This window comes from Natrix helvetica, assembly GCF_964273705.1.
Source record: "Natrix helvetica genome assembly, chromosome: 14".
Taxonomy (NCBI): domain Eukaryota; kingdom Metazoa; phylum Chordata; class Lepidosauria; order Squamata; family Natricidae; genus Natrix; species Natrix helvetica.
In genome coordinates this window covers 8,468,752-8,493,629 of record NC_138564.1, presented here as the reverse complement: position 1 = coordinate 8,493,629, position 24,878 = coordinate 8,468,752, and the positions used below count along the sequence as shown (strand labels likewise).

Genomic DNA, 24,878 nt, shown 5'->3' with positions numbered 1-24,878 from the left:
TCTTCTTCTGTCTTCTCCTTTCTCCCGCCTCATCTTCCCACTTGCTCCTCCACCGTCATCTTCTCTTCTTCTTCATCTCCACATTCTTCCCATTCTCCATCCCATCTTTCTTCTTCACCATCAAGACTTTTGTTCCTCTTCTCCACCTTCCTCCTCTTCGCCTTCATCTTTTTTCCATCCTCTTCTTCTCACTTGCTCCTTCACTCTCACTTTGTCTTCAGCATCTCCAGTCTTCCCATCCTTCATCCGTTTCATCTTCACCCTCACTTTGTTCCTCTTTTCCACCTCCCTCCCTCCTCCTCTAGACTTTGTTCCTCTTCACCACCTTTTCCCTCTTCCCCATCTTCAGTCTTCCTCCATCCTCTTTTTCTCCTCACTTGCTCCTTCACCCTCATCTGTCTTCCCATTCTTCATCCCGTTCTTGCCCTTTCATCTTTACACTCACTTTGTTCCTCTTCTCAACCTTCCTCCTCTTTCAGTCCTTCCTCCTGTCCTCTCCTCTCTTCTTCTTCCTCCTCCACCTTCCTCTTCTTCCTTCTCCTCTCTTCCTCCACCTTCCTCCTTTTCCTCCTCCACTCCTTCTTCCTCATCTTCTTCATTCTCTTCCTCCTCCTTTTGTTCTTCCTCCCCCTTTCTTCTTCCTTCCTCCTTTTCCTCCTCCTTTATTCTTCTCCCCTCTTTTCTTCTTCTTCCTTCCTCCTTTTCCTCCTCTTGTTCTTCTTCCTCCTCCTCCCCTCCTTCTTCTTTTTCTTCCTCTTCCTCCCGTCCTTTCTTTTTCCTCTCCCCTCCTTTCTTCTTCTTTTCTTTCTCCTCCTCCTCCCCTCCTTTCTTCTTCTTTCTCCTCCTCCTCCCCTCCTTTCTTCTTCTCCCCTCTTTTCTTCTTCTTTTTCTTTCTCCTCCTCCCCCTCTCCTTTCTTCTTCTTCTCCTTCCTCCCCTTTCTTCTCCTTCTTTTTCCCCCTTCCTCCCTCCTCCTCCTCCTCTTTTCCCCAGCCGCCCGCCCGACCGGCAAAAGCCCAGCCCCTCCTCGGGGGCAGCGCACCCTGTTCCTCGCGCCCGCCCGCCCGGCCTTTCCAGGAAGCGCCGCCGCCGCCGCCATGCATTGTGGGGCAGCGGCAGCAGATCCAAGATGGCGGCCAGCAGGAGGCTGATGAAGGTAACATCCAGGCTGAGGCCGCCGGGCCGGCGACGGGGCGGGCGCGCGCGCGGGGACGGGCGGGGGTCCCGGGAGGGGGCAGCTGGCGGGAGGGCGCCGGGGTCTTTCGGGGCCCGCTCGCTTCAGAGACGGCGCCCCGCCGGCTGACGGGGCCGCGCTTCCGCCGGTGCCTGAAGCGGGCGGGCGGGGGGGGGGAGGGGAGGAGGAGGAGGAGGCCCGGGCGTGCGGACGCCCCTCGCGGGGCCGCGCCGATTGAGGGGGGGCTTTGGGGGGTGAATTGGGGTGGGGGGGGGCTCTCACTTCCTTCCCGGCGAGGGAGGGGGGGTCCCGCCGGGTGACTAAGCAAAGCGGGACATCCCAGCTTGGAAACAGCCCCCCCCCCGTCGAGGAGGAGGAGGGGGGTTCAAATGGGGCGGGGGGAGAGAAAAAGAGGGAGGGAGGGGCGTCTCCCCACTCCTGCCCTCCTCCCCCCCCCTCCCCGCCTCTTCGGATGGGCGGCGGCGCCTCCTGACGTTACGAAAGCGGCGTTGGGCCAAAGCCTCGGAGGTCCCCAGCTGGGATGCCTGCCTTCTCTTCCCCACTCACCCGCATTCGCCAGCCCAAAGGTCCTTCCTTGGGACAAGGGAGAATCTCGTTTCTTGGGAAAGGGGAGGGGAGGGGGGAAAGGGAACCACCAGGAGATCCTATAGGTTGAGGACTGGGTTCTCTCTGAGCTGGGGGAAAGGGAACCACCAGGACATCCTGGTCCTCTCTGAGCCAGGGAAAAGGGAACCACCAGGAGATCCTCAGTGCTCTCTGAGCTGGGGGAAAGGGAACCACCAGGAGATCCTATAGGTTGAGGACTGGGTTCTCTCTGAGTTGCGGGAAAGGGAACCACCAGGACATCCTGGTCCTCTCTGAGCCAGGGAAAAGGGAACCACCAGGAGATCCTCAGTGCTCTCTGAGCTGAGGGAAAGGGAACCACCAGGGGATCCTCTAGGTTGAGGACTGGGTTCTCTCTGAGCTGGGGAAAAGGGAACCACCAGGAGATCCTCTAAGTTGAGGAAAAGGAAACCAACCACCCTCGGTGCTCTCTGAGCTGGGTGGTTTTCTTCCTGTCAACATTTCGTGACCAAACTAGGTAACATCATCAAGGCTAGGAGAGAAGGGGGTTGGGGGGGGGGAGAGAAGGAAGGAAAACAACTATGGGGTTCTTGGTGGTCTCTGAGCTGGGTGGTTTTCTTCCTGACAACCTTTCGTGACCCAGCTAGGTAACATCAGCAGGGCTAGGAGGAAGGGGGAGGGAGGGTTGCAGAGAGAAGGAAGAGAAGAGGAAAAAGAGGATTTGGTGGTCTCTCAGCTTGGTTGTCCTCTTTCAGACGTTTCACTACCAAACTAGGTAACATTATTAGTATTAGCAAGGAGTGGGGTTAGAATATAAACTGAGAGCAAACCCTACTCTTTACTAGCGCTGTTGATGTTACCTGGTTGGGTAATGAAATGTCTGCAAGAAAACAATTAATCTCAGAGAGCACCAAGGTCTCTACAGTCATTGCCCTCCTCCTCCTCCTCCACATTCCAACCCCACTCTCTTTTAACACTGAGGAGGCTACCTAGTTGGGTCATGAAATGTCTACGAGAAAACAACCAAGCTTAAGGAGCACTTTCCCCCATCCTCAGCCCCTCAAAGCTTTTCTTAAATTTAAATAATCTGTTTTCTAGTATCAGATAGTAAATGGAATGACATTATAAGCAAGTTGTCTGCTTCACACAGTATGCTAAATCACATACACACTCCTCTAAACTAAGGTTAACACTATGCACGATTGTGGGAATGTAGCCTTAACTGACCCGCTGAATGCTATTGTGCAAAAACTTATGTTTGCAGGAGACATGGTTGGGTTGGTTTTCGTTTCTTTAATGTGCTCATCCTAAAGCTTTCAGGTCCCCGGAGTTGCTTTGTTCAGCCACAGGAAGACAATGTAAAAGGAGTGGATTTATTAACTTCCTGGATTATGTATAGTGCAACATCCCATAAGAACAGGTTTGCCAGAATAAAGGCAACAGAGCAGCCCGTTTGGATCTTAAAAATAATAAACTGGCAGGGAGTAAATACAAGTCGTATAGACATAACGATACACTTAGCTGAATGGGGTTTACACGTGTTAAAATCTATCCGCATTTGTGTCAAATAATCCAGTGTGGGTTATTTCCAGGTAACGCAGTAAGCATAAACTCAAAATGTCAGAAGGTAGTAAGAAACACGCTTTGGCATCACATACATGAGTCTGAGATGCATTTTCACTTTCATTCTTTTTATAGCAGGCTATCTACTTTATTTTCACTTTCTAACTTCAGCCTCTGTAGCACGTGAGGTTTGGGAAATGGGAAGATAACTTTGCAACTAGACCCATTGCTCTGTTGCAGATTTTGTTCCATGGCTCTTAAAAAGATCTAGATTAGAAGTTTCGGAATGGGCCTTTTATGGGTATATTCCTTGCCGTTAATAGGAGTTTTTGTTTTTAATATTCAGGTAAAGCTTTTGCTAACGTCGTGTCATAACAGCACAGATGTGAAGTTGTCTATCACACTTTGATTCAGCTTTTTGCTTTAGGAGGTTTAAATCTCTCATTCTTTTCCTTTTATATAGTTTTATATAGGATTACAGATTTGGGATAAACCTCTTTAACGTTTCAAAACTCCATGAACAAGATTTAGTTAGAAGAATTCGAGAAATACTTGGACTTCAAATAATGATGTCACTAATTGGATATAATTCTCATCAATCCTGCTTGAAATTAAACATTTCTCCCACATTCATCCACCTACAGAGTAGTCCGGGTTTGTGTTTCTGTAAACTTGGAGAAGGGAAAAAATAGATTTTACAAATAATAGTCCATATTATTAATTTTGTGGTGTACTCTGTGCTTTATTCCAATTGCTCGCTTAGGCACTCATATGTCAAAGCAATATCCTTGCAGTTAACAACAAAAGTAGTAATTTCCTTAAAGAGTCTGGCCTTTTCTGTTTCTAACCCTCTGTTCACTTGCACATTTATAACTAATACAGGTTGTCCTCAACTTGCAACAGTTTAGTGACTGCTCAGAGTTACAACGGCCTGAAAAAAATGATTTATGACTTTTTTTTCATTCTTACATTGCACCGTCCCCGTGGTCATGTGATCAGATGCTTGGCAACTGGCATGTACTTATGACAGTTGTAATGTCCCGGGATCCTGTGATTCCCTTTGACAAGCAATGTTGAAGGGGAAGCCAAACTCCCTTAACAATCACCATAATTTAATACCTGCAGTCATTCACTTAACAACTGTGGCAACAAAAGGTCATAAAAATGGGGCAAAGCTCATTTAACCACTGTCTCATTTAGCAATAGAAACTTTTTGGCCTCAATTGTCATAAGACGAGGACTACCTGTAATGTACAGTTCCTGAAATACCTAAACTGAAAAAGGGAGAAGATACTTTAAGAGTCCATGGCAATTCTGCATGCAAAACATATGCTGAATTTTAATACATTCCCAACCCAGATGCAAGGGTGATATACAATTAACACACTTCAGAGTACTACCAGGAAGGCGGTGGCTTGGTGGCTAAGACGCTGAGCTTGTCCATCAAAGGTCCGGAGTTCAGCGGTTCAAATCCCTAGCGCCGCGTAACGGAGTGAGCTCCCGTGACTTGTCCCAGCTTCTGCCAACCTAGCAGTTCGAAAGCACGTAAAAAATGCAAGTAGAAAAAGAGGAGCCACCTTTGGTGGGAAGGGAACAGCGTTCCTTACGCCTTTGGCGTTGAGTCATGCCGGCCACATGACCACGGAGACATCTACGGATAGTGCTGGCTCTTCGGCTTTGAAACGGAGATGAGCACCGCCCCCTAGAGTCAGGAACAACTAGCACATATGTGCAAATATGTGTATCTTTACATTGGATATGTTTACTGCCTTACATATCCAGTGTAAGGATATGTTACATATCCTTGTGTTATTTATAAAAATAACAAAGGTGGGATACAGAGGCGTAAATGAATCAAACATTGTTTGCTTATAATCACAGAAATTATCTGAGGAAATTGGACCCCTCCCTTTAATCGTTGTGCCCTTAAGTAGCACAGGATATTAAACAGCTGATTTGCTCATTAGTTCTATAATTCAAGCCTGCCATGTTAATATTAATTCCTGGCAGAGTTGACAAGACGATCAGAACCTCGGAAAGTTTCTGAATCTTTGGCTCACTTTATCATAAACCGTTTTTGATACAGACCTGGCTTGTGTTCCTGAACTTGTGACTTTTTTTTTTAAAATGTCACAAAGAGGAATTATGTGCTATAAAAGTTTGGGATCACCTCACCAAGAGAAGACGCATTCAGAATTGTAATTCTGCAGTTCATCCTTCCTCCCACGCTCATTTGCATACAGATGTCTAAATGGAAGTTTATTTATTTTATTACACTTATATCTCACGTTTCCTGTGAGGCATTCTCAGCAGCATTATTACTCATGGTCTTAGCCTCACGCTGAGAACATCGTAAGTTCGCAGTTGGGCTGATAAGAAAGCTACCAGCCAGAATTATTACCCAGTAGATCCAGAGTGGAGAGGTGATTTTGATCTCACGTTGTATATGGGGAGCAGAATTAATTACAAAGTAGAAGTTACTAAACCTGGTTATTAAACACCAACTTCCTTTAGGCAGGAATTGTTGAATCTTCAACCTTGCAGATGTGATACTCCAGCATACCTAAGGCTAAATATCGTGGTTAAGTCACCAAGAATCAGGGTGGATAAAAATCATTTAAAAAAAAAATTAAAATCAGTTTTTTAAAATTTAAATCAGATTGTTTAATTTAAATTGGATTTTTAAAAAATCAAATTCATTTTAATAAAAGGCTTTTGGAATAAAAATTTATCTAAAGATAGTTTTCTATTTAATATATATTAAAAATTTCATTTATTCAGCATAAAATGGAGCTTCATTGTGTAGCATGAGGCTATATATTCGGCAATATTGGGACTGTGAGGTCAGTCAACAGTGGGTCAGAGGAGGAGCTGCTGCGGGAAAGAGATGACAGTTGCTATTTAAAAATTATGATTTTAGTCAAGTTAATTTTAATCAAGCCTTTTTAATCGTGATTTAAACTGACTTGATTTAAATCATATCCACCCTGTCAGGAATGAAGCAGGCTGCAGTCCACCAATAATCGACATTATCAGAAATTTCCTGCCTAGGCAGGGAACCCTATACCGTTTCAGACAAATGGCTATCCAACATCTTCTTAAAGACTTCCAGTGTTGGGGCATTCACAACTTCTGGAGGCAACTTCTGTTCCACTGATGAATTGTTCTAACTCAGGAAATTTCTCCTAAGTTGCTTCTCTCCTTGATTAGTTTACACCCATTGCTTCTTGTCCTGCCGTCAGGTGCCTTGGAGAATAGTTTGACTCCCTCTTCTTTGTGGCAACCCCTGAGATATTGGAAGACTGCTATCCTGTCTCCCCTAGTCCTTCTTTCTCTTAAGCTAGACATGCCCAGTTCCTGCAACCGTTCTTCGTATGTTTTAGTCTCCAGTCCCCTAATCATCTTTGTTGCTCTTCTCTGCACTCTTTCTAGAGTCTCCATCTCTTTTCTACATCGTGGCGACCAAAACTGAATGCAGGATTCCAAGTGTGGCCTTCCCAAGGCCTTATAAAGTGGTGTTAACTTTATTATAAATAATAAGAGCATCCTTCTCAGAACAAGGAGACTTTTAGACAGCACAGTGAATGTTTCCTGGAGATTGCACTTATTTCATTTTTCTAACAAGGACACTGGAGCTAGGAAATTGCTGTTACCTGTTGATGAGATCATTTGTATCTTAACTGCCACTCCCTGAAATCCTCACAGCCTGCTTCAATTTTAGAAATTGATGAGGAAACCAAGAGACTGCAGGCAGCCCAAACTTTTTGTCACTACGTGAAACATTTGTTAAGTGAGCTTGCCCCATTTTGCGTCTTTTTTTTTTTGGCCGTCAATTATTAAGCGAATTGATGTAGCTGTGAAATTAATCACACGGTTGTTAAGCGAATCTGGTTTTCCCCCATTGACTTTGGAAGGTCGCAAAAGGGGATGGCGTGACCCACCCACCCACCCACCCCCGGGACACTGCGGCCGTCATAAATACGAGTCAGTTGCCAGGCATTTGAACTTTGATGCCATGACCGGGGGGATGCAGCAACAGTCGTAAGTATGAAAAACAGTCATAAGTCGAGTGCCGTTGCAAGTTTGAACGGTCACTCAATGAGCTGCTGTAAGTTGAGGACTACCCGTAGTTTGAGCTTTTCTTCGGTTTTTTTTTCCTTTATTTTTCTTACTTAACAACAGTCAACAAACATAAAATGTAACCTTATCGGTTTAAAAACAAAAACCACAAGCAATCATCTTTTGCAATAGAGTAGTCAAAATCTATTTTCATTTCAAAACCCCTAGATAAATAAAAGGTTTCCCCCCACGGAAGGATAATAACAAGAAAACTCCGATGCCTCCCAGAGGTTTTAAGTGATCAACATTAACTTTCTTTCTTTTATTCCCAGAACGTGACTTTTCGGTGGTGGATTAAAACGTTCAGGCATTGGGAAAACTTGTAAGATATAACTAAGGCTACACACCACAGGTTAAATCCTCGACTTACAACTGAAATGGGGCCCAAAATTTCCATTGCTAAGCAAGACAGTTGTTAAGTGAGTTTTGCCCCATTCTATCACCTTCCTTGTCAGAGTTGCTAAGCAAATTTCTGCGTCTGTTAAGTTAGTAACACGGTCGTTAAGTTAGTAACACCCCGTTGACTTCCGCTTGTCGGGAGGTCGCCAAAGCAGATCACCCTGTGACCGTCATAAATACGAACCAGTTAATAATCCATTCCTTACATAATGTCTTTGAAAATAGCCATGTGCCCTACTTTTAGTATACCAGAAAAAAGCATGCCAACCCAGTTGCAAATCATGCCCCTCCAGTGTCAATAATCTTGTATTTCTCAGTAAAATCCATTCTTTCCTCCAAGCTAGACCCGCTGCTTGGTAGTACAGTTCCCAGTTTGGTAATCCAAATCCGCCTCGAATCCTTGCATCTTGTAACATTTTTATATTAATTCTTGCTTTTTGTCCCTGGTCATATATATTTCCCCACTATTTTGTTCATACTTGCAAAGAATTGTTTTCTCTAGTTTTATCGGTATTGTTTGGAATAGGTATAGCAATTTTGGTAATATATTCATCTTTATCTCTCAGTGATAATGGTAGGTTTTTCCATCTTTCCAAGTCTATTTCTATTTGTTTTCTCACCTTATAATAGTTATCCTCCTTTAGTGTTCCACATCTTGATGTCAATTGAATACCCCAGTTGCGAATCACTGCAACTGTTAAGTTAGTAACATGGTCGTTAAGTGAACCTGGCTTCCCCATTGACTCTGCTTGTCGGGAGGTCGCCAAAGCAGATCACCCTGCGACCGTCCTAAATAGGAACCAGTTGTCAAGGATCTGAACGTAAATCAGGTGACCACGAGGAGGCTGCTGCGGATGCAAAACAGTCCCAAGTCAACTTTTTTTCCGTGCCGTTGTGACTTTGAACGGTCACTAAACGAGCTGTTGCAAGTTGAGGACTTCCTGCACTGTGGCCGCTCCCCCCCCCCCCAATCAGTTATTTTAATCCATAACTTAATCCATAGATCCAGGGAACAGAGTAGACATTGAAACAAAACCATTGCATGGGTTTTTATAGCCAGGTTGTGTAGCTCAGTTTCAGATGGACAGAGGTGGAAGGGACCTTATAGGTCATCTAGTGCAACCCCCTGCCCCAGGCAGGAGACCCTACCCCCTTTTTCTGGCCAATCTCTTCTTGAAAGCCTCTGGGGATGAAGCTCCCATAACTTCTGCTCCACGGGTTGATGGTTCTCACTCGTTCTCAATGGAAGGATATAAAGCAGGAGACAGTTACCAAGTCTTTTAGAATAGAATAGAATAGAATAGAATAGAATAGAATAGAATAGAATAGAATAGAATAGAATAACAGAGTTGGAAGGGACCTTGGAGGTCTTCTAGTCCAACCCCCTGCCTAGGCAGGAAACCCTATACCGTTTCAGAGAAATGGCTATCCAACATCTTCTTAAAAGCCTCCAGTGTTGGGGCATTCACAACTTCTGGAGGCAACTTCTGTTCCACTGATTAATTGTTCTCACTGTCAGGAAATTTCTCCTTAGTTCTAAGTTGCTTCTCTCCTTGATTAGTTTCCACCCATTGCTTCTTGTTCTACACTCAGGTGCTTTGGAGAATAGTTTGACTCCCTCTTCTTTGTGGCAGCCCCTGAGATCTTGGAACACTGCTATCATGTCTCCCCTAGTCCTTCTTTTTGCTCAACCTTTTGTGGATATCAACTCCCAGAATTCCCCAGCCAGGCTGGGACATCTGGGAGTTGAAGTCCATGCATCTTAAAGCTGGCAGCGTTGAGAAACATCGGTCTGGCTCTTAGCTTTCCGGTCCAATAAAAACTTATAAATATATATTTTACAAGAAGCTTGAAACATCAGAATTTAACCATTCGAAACAAGATATAACTTTAGATACATGTCTTACTCCGGCCACTCCTGATATTTTCAGCCATGAGTGTAGCTGAGTAACCGGTCTTCATTGATCAGGCATATTCGAATATTGGAATGGCATTTCAGCCTGAATTCAGAAGTGCCCCCCAAGATGTGAACCAGGATCTTGAAGAGAAAGGTAACTTTGTCTAGTAGAAGTTGAGTCCATTAGCATCTGAGCATCTCCTTTTTGTCCTGTGCTAAAAAAAATTAGATCCTAATTTAGAATTTAGCAGTTTGATGGAAAGAAAATGCAAAACTGAAGATTGTTGGCATACCGGTGGCACTATTTAGTTTTGGCCTAGCATTGTTGTCACTTTAAAACTGTGGTTTATTGAATAAGCCTTGTTAGCTGAGCTCATAAAGTTTGTTTATCTCTCTCTCTCTGTCTGTCTATCCTCTACGTATCTATGTATCTATTTATCATCTATCTATATTTCTATATCTCTATCATCCATCTATCTATCTCTATCATCTATCTATTTATCTATCATCTATCTATCTTTTATGTATATATAAGTATAAGTATAATCTTTATTGTCGTTGTACTTAAATACAACAAAATTGGTTTTAACCTCACTGGTGCAAAATTATAACAGAAACGAAAAAAGAAAGAAAAAGAAAAAAACTAGCGTGTGCATGGAGTGATTGTGGTTGTATTTAAAATATCCTCTATCATCTATCTATCTATCTATCTATCTATCTATCTATATCTCTATATCTCTATATCTCTATATCTCTATATCTATATCATCTCTCTATGCCATCTATCTCTTATCTATCATCGATCTATATCTCTATATCTCTATATCTCTATCTATACCATCTATCTATCTATCTATCTATCTATCTATCTATCTATCTATCTATCTATCTCTATCTCTATATATCTATATCATCTCTCTATACCATATCTATCTATCTATCTATCTATCTATCTATCTATCTATCTATCTATCTATCTATCTATCTATCTATATCTCTATATCTCTATATCTCTATATCTATATCATCTCTCTATGCCATCTATCTCTTATCTATCATCGATCTATATCTCTATATCTCTATATCTCTATCTATACCATCTATCTATCTATCTATCTATCTATCTATCTATCTATCTCTATCTCTATATATCTATATCATCTCTCTATACCATATCTATCTATCTATCTATCTATCTATCTATCTATCTATCTATCTATCTATCTATCTATCTATCTATATCTCTATATCTCTATATCTATATCATCTCTCTATGCCATCTATCTCTTATCTATCATCGATCTATATCTCTATATCTCTATATCTCTATCTATACCATCTATCTATCTATCTATCTATCTATCTATCTATCTATCTATCTATCTATCTATCTATCTCTATCTCTATATATCTATATCATCTCTCTATACCATATCTATCTATCTATCTATCTATCTATCTATCTATCTATCTATCTATCTATCTATCTATCTATCTATCTATCTATATCTCTATATCTCTATATCTATATCATCTCTCTATGCCATCTATCTCTTATCTATCATCGATCTATATCTCTATATCTCTATATCTCTATCTATACCATCTATCTATCTATCTATCTATCTATCTATCTATCTATCTCTATCTCTATATATCTATATCATCTCTCTATACCATATCTATCTATCTATCTATCTATCTATCTATCTATCTATCTATCTATCTATCTATCTATCTATCTATCTATCTATATCTCTATATCTCTATATCTCTATATCTATATCATCTCTCTATGCCATCTATCTCTTATCTATCATCGATCTATATCTCTATATCTCTATATCTCTATCTATACCATCTATCTATCTATCTATCTATCTATCTATCTATCTATCTATCTATCTATCTATCTATCTATCTATCTATCTCTATCTCTATATATCTATATCATCTCTCTATACCATATCTATCTATCTATCTATCTATCTATCTATCTATCTATCTATCTATCTATCTATATCTCTATATCTCTATATCTCTATATCTATATCATCTCTCTATGCCATCTATCTCTTATCTATCATCGATCTATATCTCTATATCTCTATCTATACCATCTATCTATCTATCTATCTATCTATCTATCTATCTATCTATCTATCTATCTATCTATCTCTATCTCTATATATCTATATCATCTCTCTATACCATATCTATCTATCTATCTATCTATCTATCTATCTATCTATCTATATCTCTATATCTCTATATCTCTATATCTATATCATCTCTCTATGCCATCTATCTCTTATCTATCATCGATCTATATCTCTATATCTCTATATCTCTATCTATACCATCTATCTATCTATCTATCTATCTATCTATCTATCTATCTATCTATCTATCTATCTCTATCTCTATATATCTATATCATCTCTCTATACCATATCTATCTATCTATCTATCTATCTATCTATCTATCTATATCTCTATATCTCTATATCTATATCATCTCTCTATGCCATCTATCTCTTATCTATCATCGATCTATATCTCTATATCTCTATATCTCTATCTATACCATCTATCTATCTATCTATCTATCTATCTATCTATCTATCTATCTATCTATCTATCTATCTCTATCTCTATATATCTATATCATCTCTCTATACCATATCTATCTATCTATCTATCTATCTATCTATCTATCTATCTATCTATATCTCTATATCTCTATATCTCTATATCTCTATATCTATATCATCTATCTATCTATCTATCTATCTATCTATCTATCTATCTATCTATATCTCTATATCTCTATATCTCTATATCTCTATATCTCCATCTATCTATACCATCTATCTATCTATCTATCATCTATCTACCATGTTTCCCCGAAAATACGACAGGGTCTTATATTTTTTTGACCCACGAAATATGGCCTTGGGCTTATTAAAGGGGAGGGCTTATTATTTTTGGGTTGCCGGGCGGCTGCTCCCTTGCGACTGGGTTCCCGAAGAGCCGGGCACAGCCTCAGGGTCGAATGGCTGTGTTGCGCTGTCGCAGCAGCAACACAGCAGCCATGAGGTGACCAAGCTCGCGAGCAGCCGCCCCGGCACCCCCCCTTGCCAGCCGGGTACAGCGCCGCTGACCGACCTAGCAGCACCCGGAAGGCACCAAGCAACGCGAGCGCCTGTTCGCCGCCCTCCGCTTCCCGCGGCTCGGTGCCTTTGGAATGCCCCTAGGTGAGTGAATGGGGCTCTGCATGGCTGGAGAGAGGGGTTGCGCAGCGGCTTTTCCGCTCGCGTGAACGGCATCTCGGTTGCTGGCGCCGTCCGCTGCTTGGGTTTTTTTTTTCAAAGCACGGAGGATGGATGCCGCTCTGGAAGTACACTCTATGGTTGTACGATCCTTGTGTCTATTTGTGCTGGTGTGCAGTGCCCTATAGCGTCGTTTTGAGGGCAGAAGTTGAATCAATTTGCGTCCAGGATGCGAGGGGTCTGTAGATATTTTCCCAGCCCTCTTTTTGACTCGTGCCGTATCCTGTGGCATTTTCTTTTCATTTCGGTTTCTAAAAGGAGCAAGATAAATTGGCCCGGGTTCGGCTGAAACTCTGCGTAAACTTGTACAGGAAGTGTAATGTACGGAACGCTGGATATTTATCACCAGCAAAGGGTGACACATAGCTAAAACTTTCCTAGCCACAGAATTACGACATCGTCTTTAACGCTGCCAGGGGCTGATGCCAACTCCTTGGGAAATTCCTGATCGCTGAACTGGCAGGCTCAGTGAGTGACCGAGTTTTAAGATCTCTCGCCTTGTTTCCCCCCCCCCCCCCCCGCTTCTTGAATTCAGAGCATTCAAGACTCTTAATTTGGCTTTGGATTTCTGCCTTCAAGACGAGGCAACAGCAAGCTGGTTTATTACTGTTTGCCCGCGCAACTAAATTGTCAAACATTTACTCGGCTGAATGCCTGCATAAAGCTGAATGCATCAGGCACACCCATGAAACCAAGGCAAGATTTGTACACTGCTGGCCCATGAGAAATGTCTGTTTTTGTTAGCAGTAAGCTTACTAAGGCAAAGGTTCCCCTCGCACATATGTGCTAGTCTTTCCCGACTCTAGGGGGCGGTGCTCATCTCCGTTTCAAAGCCCCCTAGAGTCGGGAAAGCCTAGCACATATGTGCGACGAGAGCCTTTGCTAACTATAGGAGTGGTGCTCCTAGTTTTAAAAAAACAAGTCCTTCTTTCCCACGTCATGGGGCAATTTCTTTAGGCCAGGGGTGTCCAAACTTGGGAACTTTAAGACTTGTGGACCTCAACTCCCAGAATTCCCCAGCCAGCCATGCTGGCTGGGGAATTCTGGAGCTGAAGTCCACAAGTCTTAAAGTTCCCAAGTTTGGACACTCCTGCTTTAGGCTGTAAGGTTGGTTACATGCTCGTTTGAAGAGAAGGGTTTTTTTCCCCCTAGATAAGGGTATAATTCTTATTTCAGTTAATTTCTTCTCATTCTTGTTCTTTTTAAATTTTTTCTTTGGTTTTTCAGTTACGGCTACTTGCCTTACGTTGGCTGCAGTTGTAAGGAATTGCAGGGAATATTTCTGTGCGATGCTCCTTTCTGGGTGCAGAAAACACTTGATATAATCTGAATTAACAAAATAGCAGAGTTGGAAGGGACCTTGGAGGTCTTCTAGTCCAACCCCCTGCTCAGGCAGGAAAACCTATATCATTTCAGGCAAACAGCTGTCCAACCTCTTCTTAAAAATCCTCCAGTGATGGAGCTGTCACAACGTCCGGTGGCAAGCTGTTCCACTGATTAATTAATTGTTAATTAATTCCTCCTTAGTTCCAGGTTGCTTCTCTCCTCGGTTAGTTTCCATTCGTTGCTTTTTGTTCTGCCCTCGGGTGCTTTGGAGAATAGCTTGACTCCCTCTTCTTTGTGACAATCTGGCATGAACAGCTGATTGTACAAGCAGTCCTCGACTTACGACAGTTCATTTAGTGACCGTTTGAAGCCTCGACGACACGGGGGGGGGGAAAGGATGGTTTTTCACATTTATCACCATTGCAACATCTCCGTGACAAAAATGATCAAAATTCAGATGCTTGGCAACTGACCTGTATTTATGACAGTCCCAGTGTCCCGGGAGCACCTGATCCTCTTTTGCGACCATCTGACAGGCAAAGTTGCTTTTTTCCCCCCAGTGCTGTTGTAACTTTGAAGAGTTGCTTAGTGAACTGTTGTAAGCAACTATCTCTAGAACGATCTGCCAAGCTGAATGACTTGATTAAAATCTGTCGTTGCCCCGAATGTAGTAACCGCACGTTTAAAAAATGGAAGTTTTTAAAAAAGTTGTTATAAGGAGAAATCAGGGGTGGGTTTTTTTATTTTATTTTAAGAGAAAGCTATTTTAAGAGGAAAACTTAATTGATGCAAGCGGGCTGAAGCCTACTCAGAAATTATAACCTCTCTTCACACACATTGCTTAATAGAGTGAAAGGCGCCTGCCATCTATATTATATTACCGTCTTTCCCCGAAAATAAGACAAGGGTCTTATTTTCTTTTGACCCCCCCCCCCCCCGAAATAAGCGCTTGGCTTTATTTTCGGGGAGATCTTTCGGGGAGGTCTGCAAGATATAACTAAGGCTACACACTACGGGTTAATCCTCGACTTGTGACTGAAACTGAGCCCAAAATTTCCATTGCTAAGCAAGACAGTTGTTAAGTGAGTATTACAGCTTTTCTTGCCACATTTGTTTTAAGTGAATCGCAGCAAGTGGTTATGTTAGTAACATGGTTGTTAAGTGAATCTGGCTTCCCCATTGACTTCGCTCGTCAGGAGATCGCAAAAGGGGCTCACACTGCGACCGACATAAATACGAGCCAGTTGTCAAGGATCTGGGATAGTTGCTTACAACAATTCACTTATTATTTTTGAGGTGCAGGAGGCGGCGAGCATGGGCACCTCATGGCTGCTGCTGCGTTGGAATATTTTTGGGGGAGGAGTTTATTTTCAGGGGAGGAGATTATTTTAGCGCATGCGCTCAAAAACCCGATAAGCTTATTATCCAGGGAAGTCTTATTTTCCGGGAAACTGGTTATGTCATCTTTTTATTTTGAATTTCCAACTGCACTCAAGGCAAGCACCTTATCAGGGACACAAATTCTGAGTTTTTACCATTGCCTTCCTGAAGGTGACTCTCTACATGCAGTCCTCGACTTACAACGCTTCATTTAGTGACCGTTCAAAGTTACAGAGGCGCTGAAAAATGTAACTGATGACCTTGTTCACACTTAGGACCCTTTCAGCATCCCCACGGTTAACTAAGAATTCTGAATTCTTAGATCTAGATAGATTAGATCAGAATTCAGGCGCTTGGCCACTGACTCGTATTTATGATGGTTGCAGCGTCCCGGGGTCATGCGATCCCCGTTTGTGACCATCTGACAAAATAAATGGGGGTGGGGGAAATATAAATCCAAATAAACAAACAAACAAAGCCAGATTCACTTAACAATTGCACTATTAATTTAACGACCGCAGCGGTTCACTTAACAACTGGGGCAAGAGAGGTCGTAAAACAGGGCAAAACTCACTTCGCAACTGTCCCATTCAGCAAGAGAAATTTTGGGCTGTGTTAGGGTCATAGGTTGAAGGCTACCTGTACTCACATCGTGCCAGATTGCCGGCTGTTATTAAGTCTGAATTCCCTGTGAAAAGTCAAACGGAGGAATTGTGCCTTTTCCAGATTGTTCCCTCCGTTCGTCCTTATAGTAAACCTGTAGCAAGACGAGAGGAAGAGAAAGCGGGGGAAGACCAACTGTGGGACAATTTGACTTCCATTGAGAAGATACGAAAGTAAAAACAACACACACGTTTTCCTGAATATTACAACCAATTATATTGGCTGATGTCGTTAATATGCTTTTCCCCCCTCTTTGCTTTGCTTGTAGGAGCTTGAAGAAATCCGCAAATGTGGAATGAAGAATTTCCGTAATATCCAGGTGGACGAAGCTAACTTATTGACTTGGCAAGGGCTTATTGTTCCCGTGAGTGTGAAAAAAAAAGCAACCTCTTGTAATTGTTAAAATGCACCAGAGCTCTTGTGAACCCTTTAATTTTCCTTAAAACACCCTGAAATATTTAGGTTGGTCCTTGCGGGACTGGTTGAGCGAATCTGTGGGTTTTCCAGAGTGGAGAAGAAGAAAAAAAATATTTCTGTGCAGGTTTCCGAATAATTCAATTAGCTGCCATCCCTCTTTGCATTCAAAAGAAAAGTTATTTCTAGTTTATAAAGCCCCTGCACAGCTAAATCGTTGCGCGGTGGTTAAATCTTAAAAAGAGAAGCCCCCGTTGTTGTGCAGCTAACAAGACACCACAGCAAAGAAAGGGAAAAAATGGATGTGAAGGAAAAACGAAAGCATCCCACAACTCTTTCACAGCTTCAAAATGGGCCAGATAAAATAGCAACCAAGGAGTCGGTGATGTGGGTTTACTGTATTATTTAGAGTATAAGACGCTCCGAAGTATAAGACGCACCTAGCTTTTGGGGAGGAAAACAAGGGGGGAAAATCTGCTTCTGCCTCCCAGCAATTTGCCTCCTTGCAGCAAGCAGCAAACAGTACAGACGATATACACTGTTTGTAGTGTTACATTTCAGACTAGACTTGTACAGATGCTGTTAAAATTGATGTGGCTTTCTGGAAGTATACGTTATTCTCTGCTATTTCAGAGAAGATACAATAGCACCGGGCCTCTTCAGTTCAAGCATTTATTTTAAAAAGCTTCTTCATTTTGTTAAGTTATCTAGAACAATGATAAAGCAGTTTTTAAAAAATAAGTCTAATAATTTGAACCTTCTATAGGCATTTATAGTTATTGACTTACCTTCTTGCAGCAAGCAGCAAACAGAAGCACAAGAAAAAAACAAAATCTGCTTCTGCCTCCCAGCTATTTGCCTGGTGGAGCAAACAGCAAGTTTCACTTTCAATTTCAGCATGGGCCTCCCGATCATCAGCTGTTTCAGGCTGCAGGGATTGCTATAGCCTATTGCAGCCTCCCAAGCCCCATTTTCCCCAGCTTGCTGCAAGAAAGTAGATTTCTGGGAGGCAGAGGCCAAAGGGTGGGGGACGATGAGTGGGTGGGGCTACATTCAGTGTATAAGATGCATCCAAATTTTCACCCTCTTTTAGGGGGGGAAGGTGCGACTTATACTCCGAAAAATACGGCATTTCTAGCACCCTCAGAGAATCCCAGCATTCAACATAATATGGGAAACGTAGAATTTAATTCGAGAAATTTAGATTTCATTCCCTATCACAGAATCGGTACCCATCCCTCACATCCCCTCAGGCATTGGGCAGGACAGGAAATGCTCTCTTAAGACGGTCCTTGACTTAACAGCCGTTCATTTAGTGACCGTTGAAAGTTAACAACGGCACAGAGAAACGACTGATGACCGTTACATGATCACGTGATCAAACTTTGGGCACTCGGCAACTGGCAGGTACTTAATGACCGTTGCACGGTCCTGGGGTCATTTGATCGCCGTTTGTAACCTTACCAGCTGGCCTCCAGCGAGCAAAAGCCAACGGGAAAAGCTGAATTCACTTACCGACTGCAGGATCCATTTAACCATTGCAGTGAATCGCTTAACAACCGTGGCAACAAAAAAAAAAAAAAGGTCGTAAAACGGGGCACCACTCACTTAACAGAAATGTTGGGCTCAGTTGTGATCGTACGTTGAGGAATACCACCCACTTGTCATTCTTGGTTTCAAAAGCCATTTCCTTTACGGCCCCGAGAACCACTTTTCCAAATGGTAAAATCTCAAACATCAGGACTAGCTGCGTAGCCGGGCAGCTAAATCCCAGGCCTGAAGATCTGCCCCGCATAAATTTTAAAACTTTTTTAAATGATTTCAAGCTTTGTGTCTCTTTGGCGAGGCAACAGCCCCTGGTTGTCATGCGGTTTCTTCTTTCCTTGCAGATCAAATTCCAGGGTTATTAAAACAAAAGAAAAATTCAAAGAAAGGGAGGGAGGTTTCAAGCAGTTCTCTAACACTGCTCCTCTAAGACTTGGCTTTTTCATTTGATAAAGGCTTTGATTTCCTTCCGATAAAGGCAAGAATAGTTTTGTCAAAGCATAAATCAAGGCGGCGAAGCTGGAGGGACAATATAATACGTACCAGGAGACACATAGAACAAAGAACGGTCACTGGCCCGCCCGCCAGCTGGCAGCAAAGTCGGACAGTGAGGAGGTTGGGGAGGAACATGGGCCAGTCCTGGGGGCTGAGGGAAGCTCGGACGAGGGCTCTGCGTCGGAGGCAGAGAGGGAGCTAGACAGCAGTGAGGCAGAGGAACAGCTGGAGCCTGTTCCCAGTGTGCGCATGCGCAGAGCTGCCAGAAGACAAGAACAACTAAGAAAGCAGGGTCGACTTGGGAGTAAAGCCACACCTTGGAGGTGATTGGCCCCTCCCAGAGGAAACAAAAGGGGAGCGAATGGGGAGGGGGCTTTTGCAGGAAACAATTCATTCCTTCGGTCTTTCCAAGAGTGGAAAGTTCTGTTTGTGACTAGAAGAGCCTCTGTGCCAAGTTTTGCCTTGCCCTGTGTTTGGAAACTAGTTATCTGGCAGCGAGATAAGGTGCGTGTGGATAAACATTCCTCTGAAAGACTGTTTTCCAAATCTTGCTGACTGAATGAAAGGAATTCACACTCGTGTAAATAAAAGAGGTTTTGCCGGGACCAAGACTCCGCTTCTTGCTTTTTAAAGAAGCCTGGGTCAAAACAAGCACACATTGTAGCATACAAACGTGTGGTGCCGTGGTGGGCTGCTAACCGGTTTGCTACCGGTTCGCTCGTGCTTACACGCGCACCGCTTCTGGGTAGAAGCATCCGAGCGGGTTAGTGCAACCTCCTGCCGCCGCCACTCCTGGGAGCAACCCAGCTCTGGTGTGGTGTTCCCCTTGTGTTGAGCCAAGAGACAACCTGTCAGCAGCTGAAAAGTTGGAACTCAAAGGCAACTGAAGACAATTTGAGATTGGGAGATGCTCCCCCTGCCCGTCTTGGTATCATCTAAGGAACATTTTTAATGCACCAAACCGGGTCCCTCTTAACTCCTACAGAAAGAGAGTCCTGGACTTAACAGCAGTTTGCGATTGTTCAAAATTACAACCGCACTGAAAAAAAGTGACGTACCGAGGTTCCCCGAAAATAAAACCTAGCATGTTTTTTCAGGATGCTCGTAATATAAGCCCTACACCCACCCACCCCCCGAAATAAGCCCCAATTAAGATTGTCAGCCAAGTACTGTATTTCCCCCAAAATAAGACCGAATGCGTCTTTTGAAGCAAAAATTAATATTAGACCCGGTTTTAAGATAATACCCGCTCTTATTTTCAGGGACACATGGTACAATCCTTTCTCACACTTAACAACGTGGTCAAAATTCAGATGTTTGGCAGCTGGCTCATATTTATGATGGTTGCAGTGTCTTTTTTTTTGTGACCACCTGACAAGCAAAGTCAAAGAGGAAGTCATATTCACTTCCCAACCATATATAACTTAATAAGATGCAGCGATTCGCTTAATAACAGTCTCAAAAAAAAAAAAATAGTAGTGAAAGGCGATAAAAGTCCCTTCACAAATGTCTCACTTAGCAGCAGAAATGTTGGGCCCAATTGTGATTGTAAATCGAGGACTAGCTGTATAAAAAGTTGCGTCCGCGAGTGAATTATTTATTCTGAAGGATTGAATATTCCCTGCCTCTTCTATTTATCTCCATTGTCCCAGAATGAAGGAGTGCGTATTTTCCATTCACACACACAAAATATATATATATTTGAATAGAGGTGCTTTTTTTAAAAAAAAAATGTCAAGTTGTATCTTGCAATTCTGTTCCAGAATTGTGGGTGTCTTTTATTTTTATTTTTAACAAGTCACTGCTTTAAGAATAATAGTCGTTCAACTGTTTTATCCAGATACTAGTTTTATAAAATAATCCTTCCTGCAGGCTTTTATCGGTAAATTCCTAACCATTCTGTCTTCTGTAAACAATTCTGTAATTTGTATTGAATCTGTCTGTGTGTGAACTTTTTCCTTTGTGGATAAAGTTAACAACGGGCGAACTTTTATTTTATTTAAAGTCTTTAAATAAACTAACCGGGCCGCTGACAACCTAAGAACAAGATATTTACAACAATAAAAACAAGAGACACAGTATAAAAAACCCCAAAGTGGAATTAAGAAATCCACCTTCCCATTTTTTTCAGGACATTGCATAAAACAAACAGAATCCTGCTAATAAAGATTGCGATATGTGAGTTTTTTTTTTAAAATCAGGTATTTAAAAAATAATAATGTGAGTCAGATTGCTAACAATGAAAAAAAAAAGCAGGGAAGGGAGACTTAAGGAAATATTTTGAAAAGACTAGATGTAGATCTAAAAACAAATCGCTAATAGTAAAACAAACCCACAAAAGATTTTCTGTTCCCTTCCATTCTCAACTTTGAACCACCTATTCTAACGCGCTGCAAGAGTCCTTTTAAATATTAAAATATTAAAAATATTTTAAGTGACGGATCTTTACAGGTAATCCTCAGCTTTACAGCCACAATTGCACCCAAAATGTACATGGCTAAGCGAAACATCTATTAAGTGAGTTTTGCCCATTCTTAAAACCTTTCTTGCCACAGTTGTTAAGTGAATCACTCCAGGTGTTAAGCTAGCAACACGGCTGTTAAGTGAATCTGGCTTTCCCATCGACTTTCCTTATCAGAAGGTCACAAAAGAGGATCACATCTTCTTTTAAGGACCCCCATAATCCCTGCGGAATCAGGGCAACTGAATGGAGCTGAATGTTTACTGGCCAGATGCCCTTCCTGTTGCCAATGCGGAGTTTTGTTCGGCAGATATATTTTCATTGTGCCCAGAGAGAGAAATATCTCCCTCTACCTAGGACTGAACTCACAGCCTCCAGATTGCGAGGTGAGAGCTCCCCCTGTAGGCCACCGCGCCACTCTACAGAGGAGATCATCATATTACAACTGTCATAAGTACATGCCAGTTGCCAAGCATCTGAAGTTGGATCACATGACCACGGGGACGCTGCAAGTGTGATAAACGGTCACAAATCACTTTTTTTCAGTGCCATCGTTACTTAGAATGGCCACTGTAAACAAACAGTTGTAAGTCGAGGCTCACGAATCAACTAGGGCATTTTTTGGAAACCTGACAGTGTATCTGACCCCACTTTCCCGTTTTACCATCCAGCTTTCCTTTGAATTCACCCTCTGGTTGTCTTGGGCTGCTTTTCACACTTTCTATGTTGCCTCTCCCTAGGACAACCCTCCATACGACAAGGGGGCGTTCAGAATCGAAATCAACTTTCCTGCAGAGTATCCATTCAAACCTCCCAAGATTACATTTAAAACAAAAATCTATCACCCTAACATCGATGAAAAGGGGCAGGTTTGTCTGCCGGTAATTAGTGCTGAAAACTGGAAACCAGCCACCAAAACTGATCAAGGTAAGAGATTCTCCAGCCTCCCTTTCGGGCTTCTCGATTTCTATACGAGTCTCTTCATTTTGGAAAGAGCTTTTCTCCCAGGATCCAGGATCTCGGAGCACAAGCACGCTGGGCTTTTTAAACCTTGCGATGGGATCCCTTTTTGAGGGCGAACGGCTTCTGATTTTTCTCGTCCTTCCCTCCCTGGCTTAGTTTAAAAATCTGAATTTTATCACAAAGGATAAAAAAGAGGAGAGACTTCCAGGCAGCTACGTCTGGAAAAAAAACACGATTTGTCCACTATTCAAGGCGTGTACGATCGGCCTTATTTGTCATATCTCTTGAATAAAATCCCAGCTAGGGGGCTATAAGGTGTTTTAGTACGCTTTCGGCCAATTCTTAAAATGGTTTGTTGTAATAGTTCAGGGGTCGACAACCTTAAACACTCAAAGAGCCACAAAGGTCCTATCCGGAAGGCCCTCTCCCTCCCGCGCTGAATTCTGGAGCCAACCGGAAGTCCAGTTCCCCCACCATCGAGTCTCCTCCTAGTGCGGCATCCTTTTCCCTCTCCCTGTCCTAACCGAAAGCCCATCAATTGTGGAGCCGACCGGCGACAGGGAGCCACAGCAGAGGGATTTAAAGAGCCACATGCGGCTCCAGAGCCACAGGTTGCCGATCCCTGTAATAGTCCAAGATGAGCTTGATATTCCTCATCCAGCATTTTTTATTGACACGCGTGTGCTTGCGTGTGGATTCAGAACCGAGCTTCTCTCTTTGTTTCTGCGAGGAAAAGCTTTGCACCAACCTTATTTTGCGCGCGCAGAGCAGAATTCCTCCATTCCCAAATCTGAATATATACCGCCATTACCGTGGCCCATCCGGTTAATTAAATATACCAGTGAAGATGGTCCTATATGAGCCGAAGTGGCGCAGGGGTTAGAGGGCAGCCCTACTGGCTACTTCAGCTGACTGCTAGCTGCAGTTCAGCAGTTCAAATCTCACCGGCTCAAGGTTGACTCAGCCTTCCCTCCTTCCAAGGTGGGTAAAATGAGGACCCAGATTGTTGGGGGCAAGAGACTGACTGTGTAAACCGCTTAGAGAGTTTATAGTGCTGTAAAGTGCTGCAAAGCACCATGAAGTGGTATATAAGTCTAAGTAGTATTGCTATTGCTAATGTAATCTCTTCCATTCTGCTTTAGCACGTTCCAATCGATTGTGGTTTATTTAGCCAACCATGGGCTTGAAGGCCACACTCAACCTTTAAGGACAAAGTTGAGGAGCCAAAACCTGAAAAAGCAATGACAGGGTGAACATTTTCATTTGCGTTTGCGTTCAATTCGGATTTAAACACAATGGCGTACCCGACACCATTTTGGTCGCTTGTTTGGAGACTTCCCCAGTTCTCTTCCATTAAAAAATAGAAATTTTGGAAAACATTTGTGGAGGACTTGTGCCATTCCCAAGGATTTGAGTGCCATCCGCTCAGAACCGCCTGAACTATGAGACGGGTGGCAAATAAATTTGATCATCTATTATGGGACGCGGTGGCTCGGGGGCTAAGACACTGAGCTTGTCGATCAGAAAGGTCGGCAGTTTGGCGGTTCGAATCCCTAGCGCCACGTAACCGAGTGAGCTCCCGTTCCTTGTCCCAGCTTCTTCCAACCTACCATTTCGAAAGCAGGTAAAAATGCAAGTAGAAAAAATAGGGACCACCTTTGGTGGGAAGGGAACAGCGTTCCATGCGCCTTCAGCGTGGAGTCATGCCGGCCACATGACCACGGAGACGTCTTCGGACAGCGCTGGCTCTTCGGCTTTGGAACGGAGATGAGCACCGCCCCCTAGAGTCGGGAACGATTAGCACATATGTGCGAGGGGAACCTTTACCTTTAATCGACTTATTACAAATCCATAAATCTCGGGATCTGCGAATCGATGGTTCTGCCTTTCTATCCGGGGCCCACACTGATCTCTCTTTTTCTCCTTCCTTCTTTCTTTCCCCCTCTCTTTCTTCTTCCTCACTCTCCTCTTTTTTTTTCCTTCTCCCTTTTCTCTCGACAGTAATCCAGTCCCTCATAGCACTGGTGAATGACCCTCAACCAGAGCATCCCCTTCGAGCCGACTTAGCCGAAGAATACTCTAAGGACCGTAAAAAATTCTGTAAGAATGCTGAAGAGTTTACAAAGAAATATGGTGAAAAACGACCAGTGGACTAAAAAAAACAAAACAACGACAAAACAAAACACAACAAAACCACAACAAAAAATACACCTGACCGAGTTGATGTCAGCAATGTGTGATAGAAGAGCTGAAGAAGTGCATTTCAGACACACCCACAAAAAGCAGGACTCTATGGAAATTGACAAGTGTCACCTCTTGGTGTTAACTTGTGGCTGTTAAACTAATAACTTTCTACTGTTTCTTAATCAAAAGTGGTCTAGGTAATCTGTAAAGAAAGGATTAAAAATTTAAGATGTTCTAGTTCTGCTTTCTTTGTTTAAAATCACTGCTTTAATGTACTTTAAAAGAATGCTGTTTCTTTTCTTTCTTTTTTCTTTTTTTTTGCTTTTTCTCCTCGTCACAATTTTATCAGAAAAAAAAGAAAAAAAAAGTCTTAGGCTTAT

At 42.7% G+C, this 24,878-nt stretch overlaps 1 protein-coding gene across 1 annotated transcript; it reads left to right on the top strand.

The window, feature by feature from the left end:
* The first annotated feature begins 1,049 nt into the window (after nucleotides 1-1,049).
* On the top strand, nucleotides 1,050-24,735 carry UBE2L3 (ubiquitin conjugating enzyme E2 L3). The gene is made up of 4 exons (XM_081966980.1): nucleotides 1,050-1,154; nucleotides 16,705-16,800; nucleotides 22,092-22,278; nucleotides 24,316-24,735. The coding sequence occupies exons 1-4, from the start codon at nucleotides 1,128-1,130 to the stop codon at nucleotides 24,468-24,470; spliced, it is 465 nt and encodes a 154-aa protein (XP_081823106.1). The 5' UTR covers nucleotides 1,050-1,127; the 3' UTR covers nucleotides 24,471-24,735.
* The last annotated feature ends 143 nt before the right edge of the window (nucleotides 24,736-24,878 follow it).

Bases quoted from the DNA above. Each gene is read 5' to 3' on its own strand.
- UBE2L3 (XM_081966980.1), top strand. From the start codon at position 1,128: ATGGCGGCCAGCAGGAGGCTGATGAAG. The intron at 1,155-16,704 runs GTAACATCCAGG...CTTTGCTTGTAG, and splicing joins CCAGCAGGAGGCTGATGAAG to GAGCTTGAAGAAATCCGCAA. The intron at 22,279-24,315 runs GTAAGAGATTCT...TTCTCTCGACAG, and splicing joins AGCCACCAAAACTGATCAAG to TAATCCAGTCCCTCATAGCA.